Source organism: Tupaia chinensis, unplaced genomic scaffold, assembly GCF_000334495.1.
Source record: "Tupaia chinensis unplaced genomic scaffold, TupChi_1.0 Scaffold000211_1, whole genome shotgun sequence".
NCBI lineage: Eukaryota > Metazoa > Chordata > Mammalia > Scandentia > Tupaiidae > Tupaia > Tupaia belangeri.
In genome coordinates this window covers 265018-283569 of record NW_006159686.1, presented here as the reverse complement: position 1 = coordinate 283569, position 18552 = coordinate 265018, and the positions used below count along the sequence as shown (strand labels likewise).

At 44.4% G+C, this 18552-nt stretch overlaps 1 protein-coding gene across 1 annotated transcript in view; it reads right to left on the bottom strand.

Annotated features, from left to right (window-relative positions):
* ZNF605 (zinc finger protein 605) overlaps nt 1-18528 on the bottom strand; it is a 20955-nt gene extending 2427 nt beyond the window's left edge. The window contains 9 exon segments of the mRNA XM_027771388.1: nt 1-2; nt 5-916; nt 5805-5897; nt 6124-6244; nt 10846-11033; nt 12540-12610; nt 16986-17108; nt 17202-17444; nt 18200-18528. The exon segment at nt 1-2 is cut by the window's left edge and continues 2427 nt beyond it. Coding sequence (XP_027627189.1) covers nt 1-2; nt 5-916; nt 5805-5897; nt 6124-6244; nt 10846-10860 — 1143 coding nt within the window. The 5' untranslated portion in view covers nt 10861-11033; nt 12540-12610; nt 16986-17108; nt 17202-17444; nt 18200-18528.
* Between the last annotated feature and the right edge of the window lie 24 nt (nt 18529-18552).

Sequence of the window (18552 nt, the reverse complement as noted above, 5' to 3'; positions counted from 1 at the left end):
AAGGCTTTTTTACACTCAGTACATACATAAGGCTTCTTCCCTGTATGAGTCCTATGATGAGTAATAAGTTGCGACTTCCAAAAGAAAGCTTTTCCACAGTCACTACATTTATAGGGTTTCTCTCCTGTATGTGTTCTCTGATGTGTAATGAGCTTTAACTTCTGGGAGAAAGCTTTCCCACAGTCACTGCAACCATAGGGTTTCTCTATTGTATGAGTTATCTGATGTCTTTTAAGCTGTGACTTCCTGCTGCAAGCTGTTCCACATTCAGCTTTTCCACATTCGCTACATCCATAAGGCTTCTCTCCAGTATGAGTTCTCTGATGTAAAAGGAGCAGTGACTTTCTGCTGAAAGCTTTTTGACACTCACTACACCCATATGGTTTTTCTCCTGAATGAGTCCTTTGATGAATAGTGAGCAGTGACTTTTGTGAGAAGGATTTCCCACATTCACTGCATTGATAGGGTTTTTCTCCTGTATGAGTTCTCTTATGTACAATAAGTTGTGACTTCTTATTAAAACTTTTGCCACACTCCATGCATAAATAGACTCCTGTATGTGTTACATGATTTGCAATTAGCCATGACTCATTATTGTTGCCCTTTCTACATTTATTGCAACCACAGTATTTTATCCCACCATAGGTTCTGTTCAATTTGATGAATAACAACTTCTTATTAAGCTCATCAAGTTTTTTTCCCCCACAGTTAGTTTTTGGAATAAGAAAATCAAAAAGATGTTTCAAACATTTTTCACCTGTGCCACACTTACGGGGTCTCATTTCTAAATTAACAAGGTTTATGCTTGAATTAAATATTTCCCCCAAAACATAATCATGGCCTCTCTCCATACTTTTAAGCTTCTCTTGATTATCTTGCTGCCACATTTTGCAATTATCATTTAGCCAGACTTTTTCTAAAAAAGAAAAAAAATGAGCCATTCTATGTAATTCCCTTAATGATTATAGTTATTGAATAAACCTTCTGAAACAGAACCTAAGAGTTCAGTTCAAACAACAAAAATCCCTTAAATGAATTCTACATGACACCAGCAGTTGGCATAATGGCTATGTCGCTGGACTCCCATGTAGTCAACCATGGTTCGAGTCCCAGACCCGGTAGCTTAAACTCACACTGGGCATGTGTGCATGTGTGCCGAAGATCTCAAGAGGAGAATAGAGAAGGGACTGTGGCATGGCCAAGCCCCCTGGGGGGGGGTGATTTTTCGCTTTCTGTCTCTCTGTCTCTATCTCTCTGGCAAATGCACATGCCCTATAGTAAAACCTCTCCAAAAAAAAAAAAAAAATGAGGTGTACTTATTAGGCACTAAAGATGAATTTTTTTCATGTTTTTGCTTTAGGGTGTGTGCACTCACTGAAGACAGACAGGGACAGAGACAATGAGAGAGAAAGTGAGAAATTACCCACCAGTGTGGATGGCCACACTGCAATCCCTTTTCCATTCTTGTCCTGGGATCTTGGGCATGCATGCAAACATATTTGGTGTGACTGTCAAGTCACCAGGTCCAGGATTTGAACTATGGTTGGCCACATAGGAGTCCAGCAACATAACCACTATGCCACCTGCTGCCCTCATGCATTAAAAAGCTATAAAAAAGCACATTTATTTATTTATTTATCATGATTTTCAAGTTGCCTGGTCCAGGCAGCCATCTGGGAATCCAGTGCCTTAACCACGACACCACCTACTGACTCCAGGTATTTAGATTTTAACAGAAATGAAGATAAATTCTAAAATGAGGAATACCTGGGACCAGCAGATAGCATAATGGTTATGTTGCTGGACTCCCAAGTGGTCTACCTTGGTTTGAGTCCTGGACCCAGTGACTTAAACTCATCCCAGGCACATGTGAATGTGTGCCCAAGATCTTGAGAAGAGACTGGTGAATGGATTGAAGCATGGCTATCCCCACAAGGAGGTGATTTCTCACTTTCTTTCTCTCTATCTTTGTCTTTCCGGCAAGAACACGTGACCTACAGCAAAAATCTCTCTCTCTAAAAAAAAAAAAAAACAGAGAGAGAGAGAGAAATGCTTTAAAATATACTTTTTTTAAAAAAAGACTTTTTTTTCATTTAACTTTATTTTAATTTGACCACAGAGAGACAGAGTGAGGGGGGAGGGGAAGGAACGTGAGAAAGCAAGCTGCCAGGTCTGAGACTTGAACCATGGTTGGCCATGTGGGAGTTCAGCACCTTAACCACCACGCTACCTATCGATCACTAAAATATAAACTTCTAAACAATGAAATGTAAAATATAACTAAGGAACATCTTTTATCTCATCATGAGATAAAAGAGTCTGGCACAATTCCTAATAAGAAACTGGGTGATTAATTTACTTATACAACAAGAATCTATGATTATTTCCCATTGTGCAGAAATTTGTTAGTAGCAAAAGATTAGGGAAGACAGGCAAGTACCTACCAGCAAAGAGCTTTATGAATAGTAAAGAATTAGAATAATGAGTACATTAAGGAGCAAAAGTAAGAATAGTATACATAATTGAATAGTATAAGAGAAATGGTGAGAGGCCAGCAGGTTGCGTGTGGTTAAGGGCACTGGACTCCAACTGTGATTTGAGTCCTGGACCTGGTAGCTTGCTTTCGCACTTTTTCTTTCTCCCTCACTCAGCCCCTCTCTGGTCAAAATAAAATAAATACATAAAGTTAAATAAAATAATTTTTTTGAGAAGTTTTTGCTATAGGGCGCATGCGCTCGCCAGAAAGACAGAGAGAGACAAATAGACAGAAAGCAAGAAATCACCCCTTGGGGGAATGGCCATGCCACAATCCCTTCTCGTCCATTCTCCTCTTGGGATCTTGGGCATGCATGCAACACGTGCCCGGCATGAGTTTAAGTCACTGGGCCCAGGACTTGAACCACAGTCGACTACATGGGAGTCCAGCAACATAGCCATTACACCAACTGCTGGTCCCAATAATTCTTTTTGAAAAAATAAAGAAATGCTAAATATGATACAGAGTGAATGCAGGATACCAACTTTATGCCTAAAAATGAAAAACATAAATTTATGAACTACTGTCATAATTTATTTATTTATTTGGAAGAGATTTTTGCTATAGGGTGCATGCACTCACCAGAGAGATGGAGATGGAAAGACAGAGAAACAAGAAATTGTCCCCAGGGGGGTATAGCCATGTCACAATCCCTTCTCTTCCATTCTTCTCTCAGGATTCTGGGCACACATGCACATGCGCCAGACTTAAGTTTCAAGCCGCCAGGTCCGGAACTCAAACTGCAGTTGACTACGTGGGAGTCTAGCACCTTAACCACCATGCCACCTGCTGGCTTCTGTATGGAGGATTTAAATCCCCCATTATCTGCTATGTAATATAATCTATTTGTACTGAAGAATCTTGTGGTATGGTAACACCTTTCCAGATTTTTTCTGTACCCCCAAATTATGGTTATCTCCATTTGAACTTGTCTCATCCTTAGTGTCTTTTATACACCTTTATATTTCTTCTCTTCCATTTGAGCTTTTTAATCTTTTTTTTTTTCCTGAGAGAATTTTGCTATAGGGCGCATGCGCTCGCCAGAGAGATAGAAAGCAAGAAATCAACCCCCGGGGGGATGGCCATGCCGCAATCCCTTCTCCTCCATTCTCCTCTCGGGATTTTGGGCACACACGTACATGTGCCCAGTGTGAGTTTTAAGTCACTGGGTTCGGGACTCGAACTGCAGTCAACTACATGGGAGTCCAGCGACATAGCCATTACGCTAACTGCTGGTCCCCCATTTGAGCTTCTTAAGTACCTGTTTTTTGATTTTCGGCCTTTTCTATAAGCTCTGACTACTTAGTATCTATATTATAGCAACTCAGGCCTGTTCAGATATTATATGGAATTTTTAAAATATGACAATTGGGGGACCAGCACATGGCGTAGTGGTTATGTCACTGGACTTGCCAACTGCAGTTTGAGTCCTGGACCTGGAGGCTTGAAACTCATGCCAGGCATGTGTGCATGTGTGCCCAAAATCCGGAGGAGAATGAATGAATAGGGACTGTAGCCTGGCCATCCTCCTTGGGAGGTGATTTCTCACTTTCCGTCCCTCTATCTCTCAAGTGAATGCATGCACCCTATAGCAAAAATCTCTCTGGAAAAAAAAAAAAATTACAGTAAGGGCCATCCCCTGGGGTGAGGTATGATTTCTTGCTGTCTCTCTGTCTCTGCAGTGAACACACATGCCCTACAGCAAAAATCTCTTAAAGAAAAAAAAAAAAAGCTCAATATCAAATGCAGGGGCCACCCAGTGGTGAGGTAGTTAAGGTGGATGGATCCCACATGGCCAACTACATGGTCTGTCCCAGACCTAGCACTCTGAAAACCACACTGTGTGTGTGTGTATGTGTGTGTGTGTGTGCGTGTGCGTGCATGCCTAAGATCCGAAGAGAAAAAAAGATTGTGATGTGGCCAACCCTCCTGGGGATGATTTCTCACTTCATCTCCCTGTCTCTGGTGAGTGCATGTGCCCTATAACAAAACTAAAAACAAAAGAAAACAGAAAACATCAAATCAAACACATAAGAAAGATATACTGGAAACTGACTTCAACATTCTTAGTCTGCACAGAGAGAGGGAGAAGCAGAATCTCCTTGCTACGTTTAGGGTATTAGATTTTTACTCTGTATCTACAAATTCACCTACTCTCTGTGGTTTGAAAACAGAAATTGGTCAATTTAGAGGAAGAAAAGTAATAAACTAAAATGGTTTAAATTAAAATAAACCCAAAAGTAATCAGTGTGTATCATCTAAAGTTAGAAAAATATTATAAATTCTTGGGTCCAGCAAGTGGCGTGGTGGTTAAAGGTGCTGGATTCCCACATAGCCAACTGTGGTTTGAGTCCTGGACCTGGCGGCTTGCTTTCTCACATTCTTTCTCTCACTCTGTCTCTCTCTGATAAAAACTGAAACAAACAAATGCATAAATAAATAAAGTTAAATAAAGTAATTCTTTAAAAAAAAAAAAAGAAAAATACTATAAATTCTTAAAGAGAAGGTTGGATGGGGGCTGGAAAGAATGAAAAGGAAACTAACGAAGCTGCAAGTACTCCCTATCCAAGAATGCAGCATCCTCAGTTACTAACAATCTATGTCCTATGGAAGTAATAAGGGGCATGTGTCCTCATAGACACCATGCAAAGTAGACACACCTTGAGGTGGAAATCAAAGCGAAGAACATATTAGCTAAAAATCACGAGGGACCAGCAGGTGGCATGGTTGTTAAGGCAGTGGACATTCCCACATGGCTGACCATGGTTCGAGTCCCAGACCTGGCAGCTTGTTTTCTCACTTTCTCTCTCTCACTCTCTCTCTCTGTGTCTCTCTGGTCAAAATAAAATAAATAAATAAATTTTTAAAATTAAAAAAAAAAAAGTTATCTCTTTAGGAAAAAAAAAATCATGAAAAACAGAGGTCATCAACCTGCTGTTAACACCAAAGATTTAGAACTTTTTTTGTGCTATAAGGCATGTAAGCTTGTGGGAGAGAAAGTGGGATGACCATGGCACAATCCTTTTCCTCCACTCTCCTCTTAGGATTTTGGGTATACATGCACATGTGCCTGGCATGTTTTACATGCCTGTCTGTGTCTCAGACCATACAGCCAGCCATGTGGGATCCAGGTGCCTTAACTACCACAGCATCTGCTGCCCCAAGAGTTAAGAAGTTCGAACAGTTTAATAAACATGCCAAAAGTGCCTACCTGTCAGAAATGTGAATTTAACTCCCACAGTATCTCACATACCCAATCATTCCTCACCTGAAATGTTCTGTCCCAGGAAACCTTCATCTATTATCCATGACTCCTCTTGTTCCAGCTTCAAACTCTCATCAAGTTTGATAATTTGATAACCTGTTCATTGGAAACAGAGGACTTGGACCCAACTGCTTGGGCTAAAATGCTCTTAAACATGAAGAGTGTTTTATTACAAAGGCTATGAAGTAAACGAATAAAAAGCTTATTATTTGGTACAAACGTCAATGAATCTTTGACATCTAAAACATACCCCAAATCAGTAAACTACAGAGGCCTCACAGTTACTAGGGTACACTACATTATGCAAGAGAAATGTTCTTACCCAAGAAAATTAGGTTGCTATAGTTCTCCAACATCACATCTCTGTATAGGTTCTTTTGAATAGGATTAAGTAGCTGCCACTCCTCCAATGAGAAATCCACAACCACATCCTCAAATGATACCTGGAAAAGTATAATACCTGGAAAAATCTGCAGTGGTTCTCATTAGGTCATAATGAATAACGGCTTTCTTCTCTGTTTGTAGGACACGGCCTCTTAGATGGACCCCCTGATCTCTGACTCTTGGCATTCGTGCTTTGGTGTAATCCTCAGGGCCAAGTAATGGGCTGTCAGTTCTTTTTTTTTCTTTTTTTAGAGGTTTTTGCTATAAGGTGCGTGCACTGGCCAGACAGACAGAGACAGACAGAGAGACAGAAAGCGAGAAATCACCCCCCAGGGGGGATGGTCACGCCGCAATCCCTTCTCCTCCATTCTCCTCTCGGGATCTTGGGCACCGCACGCACATGCGCCCAGTGTGGCTTTTAAGCCACCGGGTCTGGGATGCGAACCGGGGTCAACTACGTGGGAGTCCAGCCACGTAGCCATTATGCTAACTGCTGGTCCCCATGGGCTGTCACTTCTAAGACATGGTTATAAAAGACACTATTTCTACTTTGGAAGCTCTCTTTTGCTCTCTGGGAAGGAATCTGGCTGCCATGCCACAAGGCAAGCATGCAGAGAGGGCTAAATGACAAGGACCTGAGGTTTGCCAGCACCCATGTGGTGATCTTCCCCTCATCACGCCTTGAAATGACCACGGCCCTTAGCATCTTCATCACTGCATTGTGGGGAACCCTGAACCCAAATAAACTGGGTGAGCACCTGGTGGATTCCTAAATGGCAGGTGATATAAACACTTGTCATTCAGCCACTGAGGTATGGGGTAATTTCTCATGTGACAATTAATATCCTAATCTTCTATTATGTTTTGAGGGAGAAACAAAAACGATACTAAAATATTTATTTGGTAGGGGCCAGCAGATGGTATAGTGGTTAAGTCAGTGGACTCCCACAGGGTCGACTGCAGTTCAGGTCCCAGACCTGGTGGTTTAAAACACGGTGGGCATGTGCGTGTGTGCCCAAGATCCCAGGAAGATAATGGAAGAGAAGGGATTCTGGTGAGGTCATCCCCCTGGGGGGTGTGTACTCTCATTTTCCCTTTCACTGGGTCTGTGTTTATCTCTCCCTGGCGAGTACATACAACCCAGGGCAAAAGCCACTTTTTACTTTTTTAAAGAATTATTTTTATTTAACTTTATTTATTTATTTACATTTCATTTGACCAGAGAAGGACAAAGTGGGGGGGGGTTAAGAAAGTGAGAAAGCAAAATGTCAGGTCTGGAACTCAAACCCTGGTCTGCCATGTGGGAGTACAGTGCCCTTAACAACCATGCCCAACCTGCTCCCCTGGGCAAAAACCCCTTAAAACAAAATAATTATAACTTTAAATAAATCTCGGGAACCAGCAGTTAGCATAATGGCTATGTCATTGGACTCCCACGTAGTCGACCGCGGTTCGCGTTCTGGACCCGGTGGCTTAAAATTCACGCCGGGTGCATGCGCGTGACTGCCCAAGATCCTGAGAGGAGAATGGAGAAGGGATTGCGGCATGACCATCCCCCCTGGGGGGTGATTTCTCGCTTTCTGTCTCTATGTCTGTCTGTCTGGAGAGTGCACACGCCCTATAGCGAAAAATCTCTCCAAAAAAAAAAAAAAAAAAAGAAACATAAGTCTTTAAAAAATTGTTCTATGTTTGGGACCAGCAGTTAGCATAATGGCTATGTCGCTGGATTCCCTTGTAGTTGACTGCAGTTCGAGTTCCAGACCTGGTGGCTTAAACTCACGCTGTGTGCGTGCGTGCCCAAGATCCCGAGAAGAATTGAGAAGGGATTGCGGTGTGGCTATTCCCCATGGGGGGTGATTTCTCACTTTCTGTCTGTCTGTCTTTCTGGTGAGTGCACACGCCCTATAGCTAAAAACCTCTCCAAAAAAAGGAAAAAAAACAACTGTTCTGTTTAAGGTCTTTGCAAAACACAGCTGCACTGTGGATTCAGTCTACATAGCCACACAAATCTAATCTGTCCTAATAGGATTTTGGGGACAGTTTTTTAACACCTTGTGTAACTCCAAAGTGATAATAAATTAATTTTCTTTGTTTTTGTTTTGTGGGAGTCTAGGGATGTAACTGCTATGCCATCTGCTGGCCCACAATTATTATCATGATTATTTTTATATGCTACAGGGCACATGTGCTCACTACAAATGGACAGAGAAAGAGAGAAAGGGGAAGTGAGCAAGCCTCCAGGTCTGGGACTTGAGCTGCAATTGGCCATGTGAGAGTCAAACACCTAAACTGCCACACTACCAGCTGATCCCAAGCATAGATTTTTTTTTTTTTTTTGGAGAGATTTTTGCTATAGGGTGTGTGCACTTGCCGAGACAGAGAGAGAGACAGACAGACAGACAGAGAGAAAAAACTCACACCAGGCATTGTGGTGTGGCCATCCCCCTGGGGGTGATTTCTCACTTTCTGTCTCTGTCTCTCCTGGGAGCACACCCCCAGTGGGGATGGCCATGCCAAAATCCCTCCTCCAGTCTCCTCTCAGGATTTTGGAAAAGCATGCACATGTGCCCAGAGTGAGTTTTAAGCTGCTGAGTGTAAGCGTAACTGAAACCGCAGTCGACTACACAGGAGTCCAGCAATGTACCCATTACACCACCTGCTGGTCTCAAGCACAGAAAAAAGTTTTCTAAGAATTATTTTATTTATAGGACCAGCAGTTGGTGTAATGGCTACGTCGCTGGACTTCTATATAGTTGAACGTAGTTTGAGTCCCAGACCCAGTGGCTTAAACTCACGCCGGGTGCGTGTGTGTGTGTGTGTGTGTGTGTGTGTGCGCCCAAGATCCCAAGAGAAGAATGGAGAAGGGATTGTGGTGTGGGTACCCCCTGGGGGGGGGGTTTCTCACTTTCTGTGTTTCTGTCTCTCTCTGTGTCTCTGGCGAGCACATGCACCCTACAGCAAAAACCTCGAAAGAAAGAAAGAAAAAACAAGAGAAAGAAAGAATAACAGAAATTAGGAGGATGGATAGGGCCAGTCCTACAGCATGTTAAGGGAGTCGATCCCACATTGCCAACCAGTCTGAGTCAAGCTCCAGTGTCTTGAAAAATACACCAGGTGTATGTGTACGCCTGTTTCAAATCCCAACAGGATGGGAAAATGGCAGGCAAAGAATTGTGGTGTGACCACACTCCACTGGGGAGTGCTTTGTCTCTGGTGAGTATACATACACTCTGGCAATTAAAAAAAGGGGGGGGGGGAGACCAACAGATAGGATAGTGGTTAACTTACTGGACTCCCACGTAGATGACTGCAGTTCAAGCCCCAGATCCAGCACCTTGAAACTCACACTGGGCACGTGTGTGTGTGTGCCCAAAATCTCAAGTAGAGAATGGAGAGAGAAGGGACTGTGGCCTGGCCATCCTCCCTGGGAGGTGATTTCTCGCTTTCTGTCTGAGTGCAAAACACCCTGTAACAAAAATCTCTCTCTCTCAAAAAAAAAAAAAAAGAAAGAAAGAAAGAAAGAAATCACCTGGGACTAAGAAACATGTTCATTTATTATAGGGTTACCATGTAGGGCTTTGTTCACTACACTGCCTGTGTCAGTACCTACCAAATTGTGTCTTTTTGTTTTTTGGGTTTTTTTTTTTTTTTTTTTTTTTGAGGTTTTTGCTATAGGGCGCATATGCTCGCCAGAAAGACAAAGACAGACAGAGAGACAAAAAGAGAGAAATTACCCACCCCCTAGGGGGGATGGTCTCTTTGCAATTCCTTCTCCTCCACTCTCCTCTCGGGATCTTGGGCATGCACATACACACGCCTGGCATGGGTTTAAGGCACCGGGTCCAGAACTCGAAATGCGACTGACTATATGGGAGTCCAGCGACACACAGCCATTATGCTAACTGCTGGTCCCCCTACCAAATGTTTTTGTATTTTTTAAATTTTCTATCCATGGGGGCACATGCCATCATGACAAGGAGACAGAGAGATAGACAGTGTCCCCCATGGGGTGTGGTCATGCTGCAGTCCTTTTCCCTCCACTTCTCCATCCCATCAGTATTCTGGGCATCAAACACGTTTTTCACACAGCACGTAACTGCTATGCTGTTGATCCAGCTCGCAAAGTGTTTTCTTTAGGTGTAATTATCAGGAAACGTTTGCTTCTCCTGAGTAATTGGTCTGCTTTCTCCTTCTGACAGAGGGAAACAACTATTCCTGTTTCCCTTTTTGTTACGGCTTCTGGAAATATCTGAGAAAGCTTGCTGATCAACACTAAAAATCAATCATCCTATTTGTTATTAATCTTGAAAACTTTCCTGGTTCTACAACCTACCTTGTGCTTCTTTTGACATCTTCTTCCAAGTTTATGTCTTCTGTCATAACTTAAATTCATTTATCTTTTGAAATGTATTTAACTTTATTTATTATTATTATTTAATTAGCGACTGGGCACACATGTTCACCAGAGAAAGAGTGAGAGAAAAAGTGAGAAAGCAAACCCAGAGATCCAGGACTTGAACCATGGTTGGCCATGTGGGGTCCAGAGCCTTAACAACCATGTACCTGCCAGCCACCACTTTTTTTTTTTTATTATACAGATTCTTGTAAAGCCTCATCACATTCACAGAAAAAACTGCTCGAGGCTAAGTAAATAACCCACCTGTGACCTGATCATTTTCAGCTACTCTTGAGAATCAACTCTGTTTTGTAACTTCTTGTCCGGACACACTGGAGGGCATCCTCTGGTCACAGGTCCATAAACCAAGAATGCATCCTTAGTCCTAAGGCCTCTTCTTTCTTTGATTTTCTCTTTTTTAAAAATTTTTTGTTGTTTTGCTATAGGGCACACTTGCTTGCCAGAGACAGAGAGAGAGAGAGAAAAGGTGAGAAATCTCTCCATTCCAAGGGGAATGGCCACACCAAAATCCCTTCTCCTCCAACCTCCTCTTAGGACTTTGGGCACGCACATACATGCACCTGGCATGAATTTCAAGCTGCAGAGTCTGGGACTGAAACCATGTAGCTGACCATGTAGGATTCAGTGCCTTAACCTTCATGCCACCTATAGGCCCAAGGCTACTTCTTTCTTTTCTCACATGAATTGCCTTGTTTCTCACAGCTATAGCTTGAGATAATGTAATTAATTTGGGAAATTAAATCTTGGTTTTCTCCTGCTGGGAACTTAAATCATTTAAAGCTTCAGATTAGATGTTTGACAGACTCGAATCAGGGCTAGTGGGTAAGAACCAAGATGGAATGTGAGCTACTGGCATGTCAGTTAAGACTGACTTACCTGAGCCAATTCTGCAGCATGTTTTAATAGCCCTGGCTCCTGCCCAGAGTGCCAGGCAAGTCCCTCACTACCTTGGCTCAGGGCCAGCCTATACCACACTGCTCAGAGAGACAGAGGTTCTGTAATTGCAACGCTGACTCACTCGTTCCACAGCATTTCCTGGGGCACACGACAAAAGGGTCTGTGTCAGTGCTATGGAGGAAAACACAACTACAGTCTAAGCAGGGTGGTAAATAAAACACCGGACGGGCTTAGAATACTTGGCTCCCTACCACCAAGTCAGCTGGGAATAAAAGGAAAGCACTTATCCAAGGAATGAATAGAAAGAAAAAGACAAACTCCTAGAGGAGAGAGTGGGCCACGGTACAGTGCTGTGCAGTTTCTGGGCCGAGCAGAACCTGGCTGTAGCCGGCACAGGTGGTTGTCAGGGAGGCAGCAAGAGAGCAATGCTGAAGGTAATCATTGGTGTTGCCTCCTTCTCCATTCATGTTAGGACGGATGCTGCCAGTGCTTCTCCCCAGATGTCAGGAATAGCACAGGCTCAGGTTACTAAGGGCAACTGAGGCAGATCAAAATCCCAGCTATGGGACCAGTCGGTGGCATGCTGGTTATGGCACCTGGATCCCTCGTAGCTACCTATGTGTTTCAAGTCCTGAACCCCGTGCCTTGAAAAACACACTGGGCACACATGCGTGCCCAAACTTTCTAAAGGAGAAATGGAGATGGAATTGTGGCATTACCATCTGCAATGCTTTTGTACTTTCCCTCTCTCCTTACTCTGTCTGTCCTTCCAGTGATCACACAGCCTTTAGCAAATTAAAAAAAAAAAAAATCCCTGCTGTGTTAAGGAGTCAGGGCAGTGGGGAGGGATGCCCAGCCACCTCCAAGTGTTCACACACCTCCCACTTCTGTACCCAAGTGGGGCAGATGGCAGTGCAAAGACACCACTCCCTGATGGAGGGGCTGCCTAGAGGGTGGTAAGGTACTTCTTAGGTGGGCCTGGTGCTTCTTAAGGTCTATACTATTAGCAACCCCCTCCACCTTCCTCTGCTTCAACTCACTGGAAATTTCAGTCTGTATTGCCAGAGCATGCAGGAGAGCACGTAACCCTGGAGAACACAGGCTCACAGATCTGAAAGGGCAAATACAAATTAAGAATAAGAAAATACTGGGGCCAGCAGGCGGCGCAGTGGCTGACATTCTGGACTCCCACATAAGACCACAGTTCAACTGTGGCAGCTCGCTTTCTCACTCTCCCTTTCTCTATCTCTGGTCAAATTAAAAATAATAATAACGATAGTAACAAATAAAATAAAAATAAATAATTCTTCTTCTTCTTGTTTTTAATGAAGAGGCTTTTGCTATAGGGTGTGTGCTCTTGCCAGAAAGACAGAGACAGACAGACAGAAAGTGAGAAATCACCCCCAGGGGGGATAGCCACACTGCAATCCCTTCTCCTCCATTCTCCTCTAGGGATCTTGGGCACGCATGCACACGCGCCCAGCATGAGTTTAAGCCACCGGGTCTGGGACTCAAACCACAGTTGACTACATGGGAGTCCAGCAATATAGCCATTACGCCATCTGCTGGCCCCAAAATAAATAATTCTTTAAAAAAAATAAGAAAATACCTAATACGCCCTTGGCCAAAAAGGGAGAGACTCATCCCTCTGCTTTCCAAAAACATTTACTTTAGAGAACTTTTTTTTTTTTGAGAGGTTTTTACTATAGGGCGCATATGTTCACCAGAGAGACAGATAGAGAGAAAGCAAGAAATCACCCCCGGGGGATGGCCATGCCTCAATCCCTTCTCTTCTATTCTTCTCTTGGGATCTTGGGAATGCATGCACAGACAGCTTGGGTGAGTTTAAGCCACCAGGTCCAGGACCTGAACCGTGGTCGACTACATGGGAGTCCAGTGACATAGCCATTATGCCAACTGCTGGTCCCTAGAAAAGTCTTTACTGTAATTTCTTCCTATACCTCTTTAAGATGTATATAAATCTATAGAAAAGAAAATCTTGTTGAATGAAGGGTCTTGAAGGATGCTCCTCTTTAGGGGACACAAGTACTCCTCATGCAAGATAAAGAGAGGGAGAAGAAGAAAGCAGCTCCAGATGAGGTGTGATCACTCACCAGCCCAGCCTGTCTCCAGCAGGGTCTGGGGTGTACCTGCACGTGTGCCAGTCAGGGTTCCCTACCTGTAAGGTCCAGGAATCCGAGCTGTATGGTCGGTAACGTGGGATCTAGTTTTCATAACCACTAGGTGATGGGGCCAACCCTGTATGTAAATCTTTCTTAAAGTCAAAAGGGCCTTTTGCCAGTTTAGTGATCCAGGATAGATTTTCTCAAGGACCTAAGAGGCAACTCCGAGAGCATGAAGGAAGACGGTGATCCATCTCCACATTTCTGCGGCAGGTAGGAACCTAATTTCAGGATCAATTCACTCCAAATTGTAAAACTACCTTTTGTCACAAAGCCATGGAGAAGGGACCAGCAAATGGCACAGCAGTGATGTGGCTGGATTCCCACATGGCCGACTACAGTTCAAGTCCTGGAACCAGTGACTTAAAACACACACTGGGCGCGTATGCACGCAGCCAAAGATCACCGGAGGAGAAGGGACTGCAGTATGGCCATCCCCCAGGGGTGACTTTTCACTTTCTCTCTCACTGTCCTCCCCTGCCCACAAGCACACAACTGAAGGCAAAAACCTGTTGGGAAAAAAAAGTCATGGAGAAGTTTATTTTTATACTGGACAAAGTCAATAAGCAAGCACAGGTGATTTTAGGATGAACAGAATTTAGTGATAAACAGAGCAGTGACTCTTTCTGATAACAAGTTGCTATTTCACTTGAGGACATACATGTCGTAGGCATAACTACCGGCTACAGGAAAAGGTGAGAACACTGTCTTTGCAATATCTTTAGTAAATTCTCTATGAAATGTATGACACTGGTTTAATTTTCAGTCAACAATAAAACTAAAACTGAAATTGTTTCTTTTCTACTGCTGTGAAGAAGTTCTCTAGGTTAGCAGATTTAGGTCTTAATTATTTTCCTAACAGGTCAAATAAAACGGAGTACAGGGGCCAAGAAGTGGCATAGTGGTTGAGATGCTGGACTCCCACATGGCCAATCATGGTTAGAGTCCTGGACCTGGCTGCTTGAAATTCACACCAGGCGTGTGTGTACACATGCCCAAAATCCAGAGAGGAGAATTGGAGGCAAAGGGATGGCGACATGGCTGTCTCCCTGGTGGGGGTGATTTCTTGCTTTCTGTCTGTCTGGTGAGCGCACACGCCCTAGAAAATACCTAATACGCCCTTGGCCAAAAAGGGAGAGACTCATCCCTCTGCTTTCCAAAAACATTTACTTTAGAGAACTTTTTTTTTTTTGAGAGGTTTTTACTATAGGGCGCATATGTTCACCAGAGAGACAGATAGAGAGAAAGCAAGAAATCACCCCCGGGGGATGGCCATGCCTCAATCCCTTCTCTTCTATTCTTCTCTTGGGATCTTGGGAATGCATGCACAGACACCTTGGGTGAGTTTAAGCCACCAGGTCCAGGACCTGAACCGTGGTCGACTACATGGGAGTCCAGTGACATAGCCATTATGCCAACTGCTGGTCCCTAGAAAAGTCTTTACTGTAATTTCTTCCTATACCTCTTTAAGATGTATATAAATCTATAGAAAAGAAAATCTTGTTGAATGAAGGGTCTTGAAGGATGCTCCTCTTTAGGGGACACAAGTACTCCTCATGCAAGATAAAGAGAGGGAGAAGAAGAAAGCAGCTCCAGATGAGGTGTGATCACTCACCAGCCCAGCCTGTCTCCAGCAGGGTCTGGGGTGTACCTGCACGTGTGCCAGTCAGGGTTCCCTACCTGTAAGGTCCAGGAATCCGAGCTGTATGGTCGGTAACGTGGGATCTAGTTTTCATAACCACTAGGTGATGGGGCCAACCCTGTATGTAAATCTTTCTTAAAGTCAAAAGGGCCTTTTGCCAGTTTAGTGATCCAGGATAGATTTTCTCAAGGACCTAAGAGGCAACTCCGAGAGCATGAAGGAAGACGGTGATCCATCTCCACATTTCTGCGGCAGGTAGGAACCTAATTTCAGGATCAATTCACTCCAAATTGTAAAACTACCTTTTGTCACAAAGCCATGGAGAAGGGACCAGCAAATGGCACAGCAGTGATGTGGCTGGATTCCCACATGGCCGACTACAGTTCAAGTCCTGGAACCAGTGACTTAAAACACACACTGGGCGCGTATGCACGCAGCCAAAGATCACCGGAGGAGAAGGGACTGCAGTATGGCCATCCCCCAGGGGTGACTTTTCACTTTCTCTCTCACTGTCCTCCCCTGCCCACAAGCACACAACTGAAGGCAAAAACCTGTTGGGAAAAAAAAGTCATGGAGAAGTTTATTTTTATACTGGACAAAGTCAATAAGCAAGCACAGGTGATTTTAGGATGAACAGAATTTAGTGATAAACAGAGCAGTGACTCTTTCTGATAACAAGTTGCTATTTCACTTGAGGACATACATGTCGTAGGCATAACTACCGGCTACAGGAAAAGGTGAGAACACTGTCTTTGCAATATCTTTAGTAAATTCTCTATGAAATGTATGACACTGGTTTAATTTTCAGTCAACAATAAAACTAAAACTGAAATTGTTTCTTTTCTACTGCTGTGAAGAAGTTCTCTAGGTTAGCAGATTTAGGTCTTAATTATTTTCCTAACAGGTCAAATAAAACGGAGTACAGGGGCCAAGAAGTGGCATAGTGGTTGAGATGCTGGACTCCCACATGGCCAATCATGGTTAGAGTCCTGGACCTGGCTGCTTGAAATTCACACCAGGCGTGTGTGTACACATGCCCAAAATCCAGAGAGGAGAATTGGAGGCAAAGGGATGGCGACATGGCTGTCTCCCTGGTGGGGGGGGGGGGAATCATTTCTTGCTTTCTTGCTTTCTGTCTCTTTCTCTCTCTCCAGCAAGTACACGTGACTTATAGCAAAAAAACTCTCGGGGAAAACAAACAAAAACTGAGTACCAAAACATTTTTTTTTTTTTTAATCTTGAAAGATTAGGAAGAGGCCAGCAGGTGGCATAGTGGCTAAGGCGCTGGACACTCACATGGCTACAACTCGAGTCCTGGACCCAGTGGCTTGAAAATCATACCAGGCTTGTATGCACGCATGCCCCCAAATCCTCAGAGAATGAAGGAAAAAGGACTGCAGCACAGCCATCCCTTCTGTAGGCTGATTTCTCGCTTTCCCGCTCTCTCTATTTTACTCTATGTCTGGAGAGTTCATGCACCTTATGGCAAGCTTAAAAAAAAAACTTAAAAGACCACAAACTACACAAATGATTGCATCTTGAGCAGAATTAGAAAACACAAGCTAAGATTTAAAATAAGCATAAGTACAGAAAGTGCTATATTTATGCACACAGATACTTACACTTTCAAAGTATTATATTTTATGCACACAAATACTTACACTTTCAATTCATCTGCTGTCCTTGGGCCGGGTCACTTTCATTCAACCAGAGACAGAATCAGAGCCGGAGATTTCCAGGGCACAAGACTGCACAGAGATGTTATTTCCTGCATAAGATCGAGCCTGAACAAAAGCATTCAAAAACTTTCCTTATTAACTTGGACAAGAAGGACAAACATTCTACCTTCCATAACAATCCAGCCAACTACAACTTACCTAGCATGTGTAGTCTCCCCTGCAGTGTGCAGTTACATGGGCTCGGCAGGGATCCTGAGCAGCTCCTAAGCACCCAGAGCCGCAGCAGGTCACGCCCCCAGCACACAGCTTAGGCTCCACAGTGAGGGGGATGGTCCAGTTGGGAAAGCAGGCTGGCTGACACCATCCCAGCCAGCAAGTGTAACTGGGCACAGTCTGGAGCCTGAGCTCATGGTCTCGGCTTTGTCCCCATCTTCAACGTCCCTAATTCAGAGGAAAGTGTGATTAGTCTCCACTTACCTGCCTTAAATGAGGGAAGAAAGTGGGACCAGCAAATGGCATAATGGTTATGATGCTGCACTCCCATGTCGTCGACGGTGGTTCAAGTCCCAGATCCAGCGGCTTAAAACTCACACCAGGCATTGTGGTGTGGCCATCCCCCTGGGGGTGATTTCTCACTTTCTGTCTCTGTCTCTCCTGGGAGCACACGTGCCCTATAGCAAAAATCTCTCAAAAAAGAAAAAGAAAAGAAAGAAAGAAAGTTACGCCAGGTTCTGCTCCAGAGCACCTAAAGAGGGAAGAGGCAGATACTAGTCCTCTGAGCAGCTGCCCCTCTCTGAGTCAGCCAAGGCTGCAAAGTAGCCACCACCACTACTGCCCACACCAAGGAGCCTGCGTGCTCAAGCCAGCAAAGTCCAGCCTCTGCAGAGCAGGAGGCAGAGCACACACCCGCGCTCAGCCTCCCCTAACAGCAACAGCGCAGGTCAGCTCCTGCGACAAGGACCACTTTCCTCTTCAGGACAGTTCCCAATGTCAACAAAGTCATGAGGATCTTGTGAAACAGTTAAGAACTACAGTTCATCCAGAAGCACAGGCTGGACTTTTAGATTTTGACCCCAAACAGTGGGACACGCAGTGCAAGAACTTCCAGAGCAGGAAGAATTCCTACAAACGGTGGGAAGGAAAAGGCTTGGGTTCTGCCCGTTGTGGGAAGATGACATAAACAGCAGATTGCCCACCTGAAAGAGGACTCTTCCCAGTCCACATGCTATAGGTGTGTGCCTGAAGCAGCTGTCTCAAGAAAGAACATTCTGGAATAGCCCAGAGAGCAACATTCAGAGGACAAGCCGCTCGCTGGAGACGCCCAGGATCTCCTGCAAGCCCACGGCAGAAGTCAGGACTTCTCGACAAGACGCGTGACGACCCCAAGTGAAAAAGGGCCCCCAGCGCTGCTGCCGTCCACACCCGGGGCACCCGCTCCGCACTGTCCAGCTGGGGCCGTTCTGCGCGGAAGCAGGAAGAGCCTCCCCAGGAAAGGACGGGCGCCCCGGACTAACCCCAAAGGCTCGGCGGGCCCCCCTCCAGGGCCCGA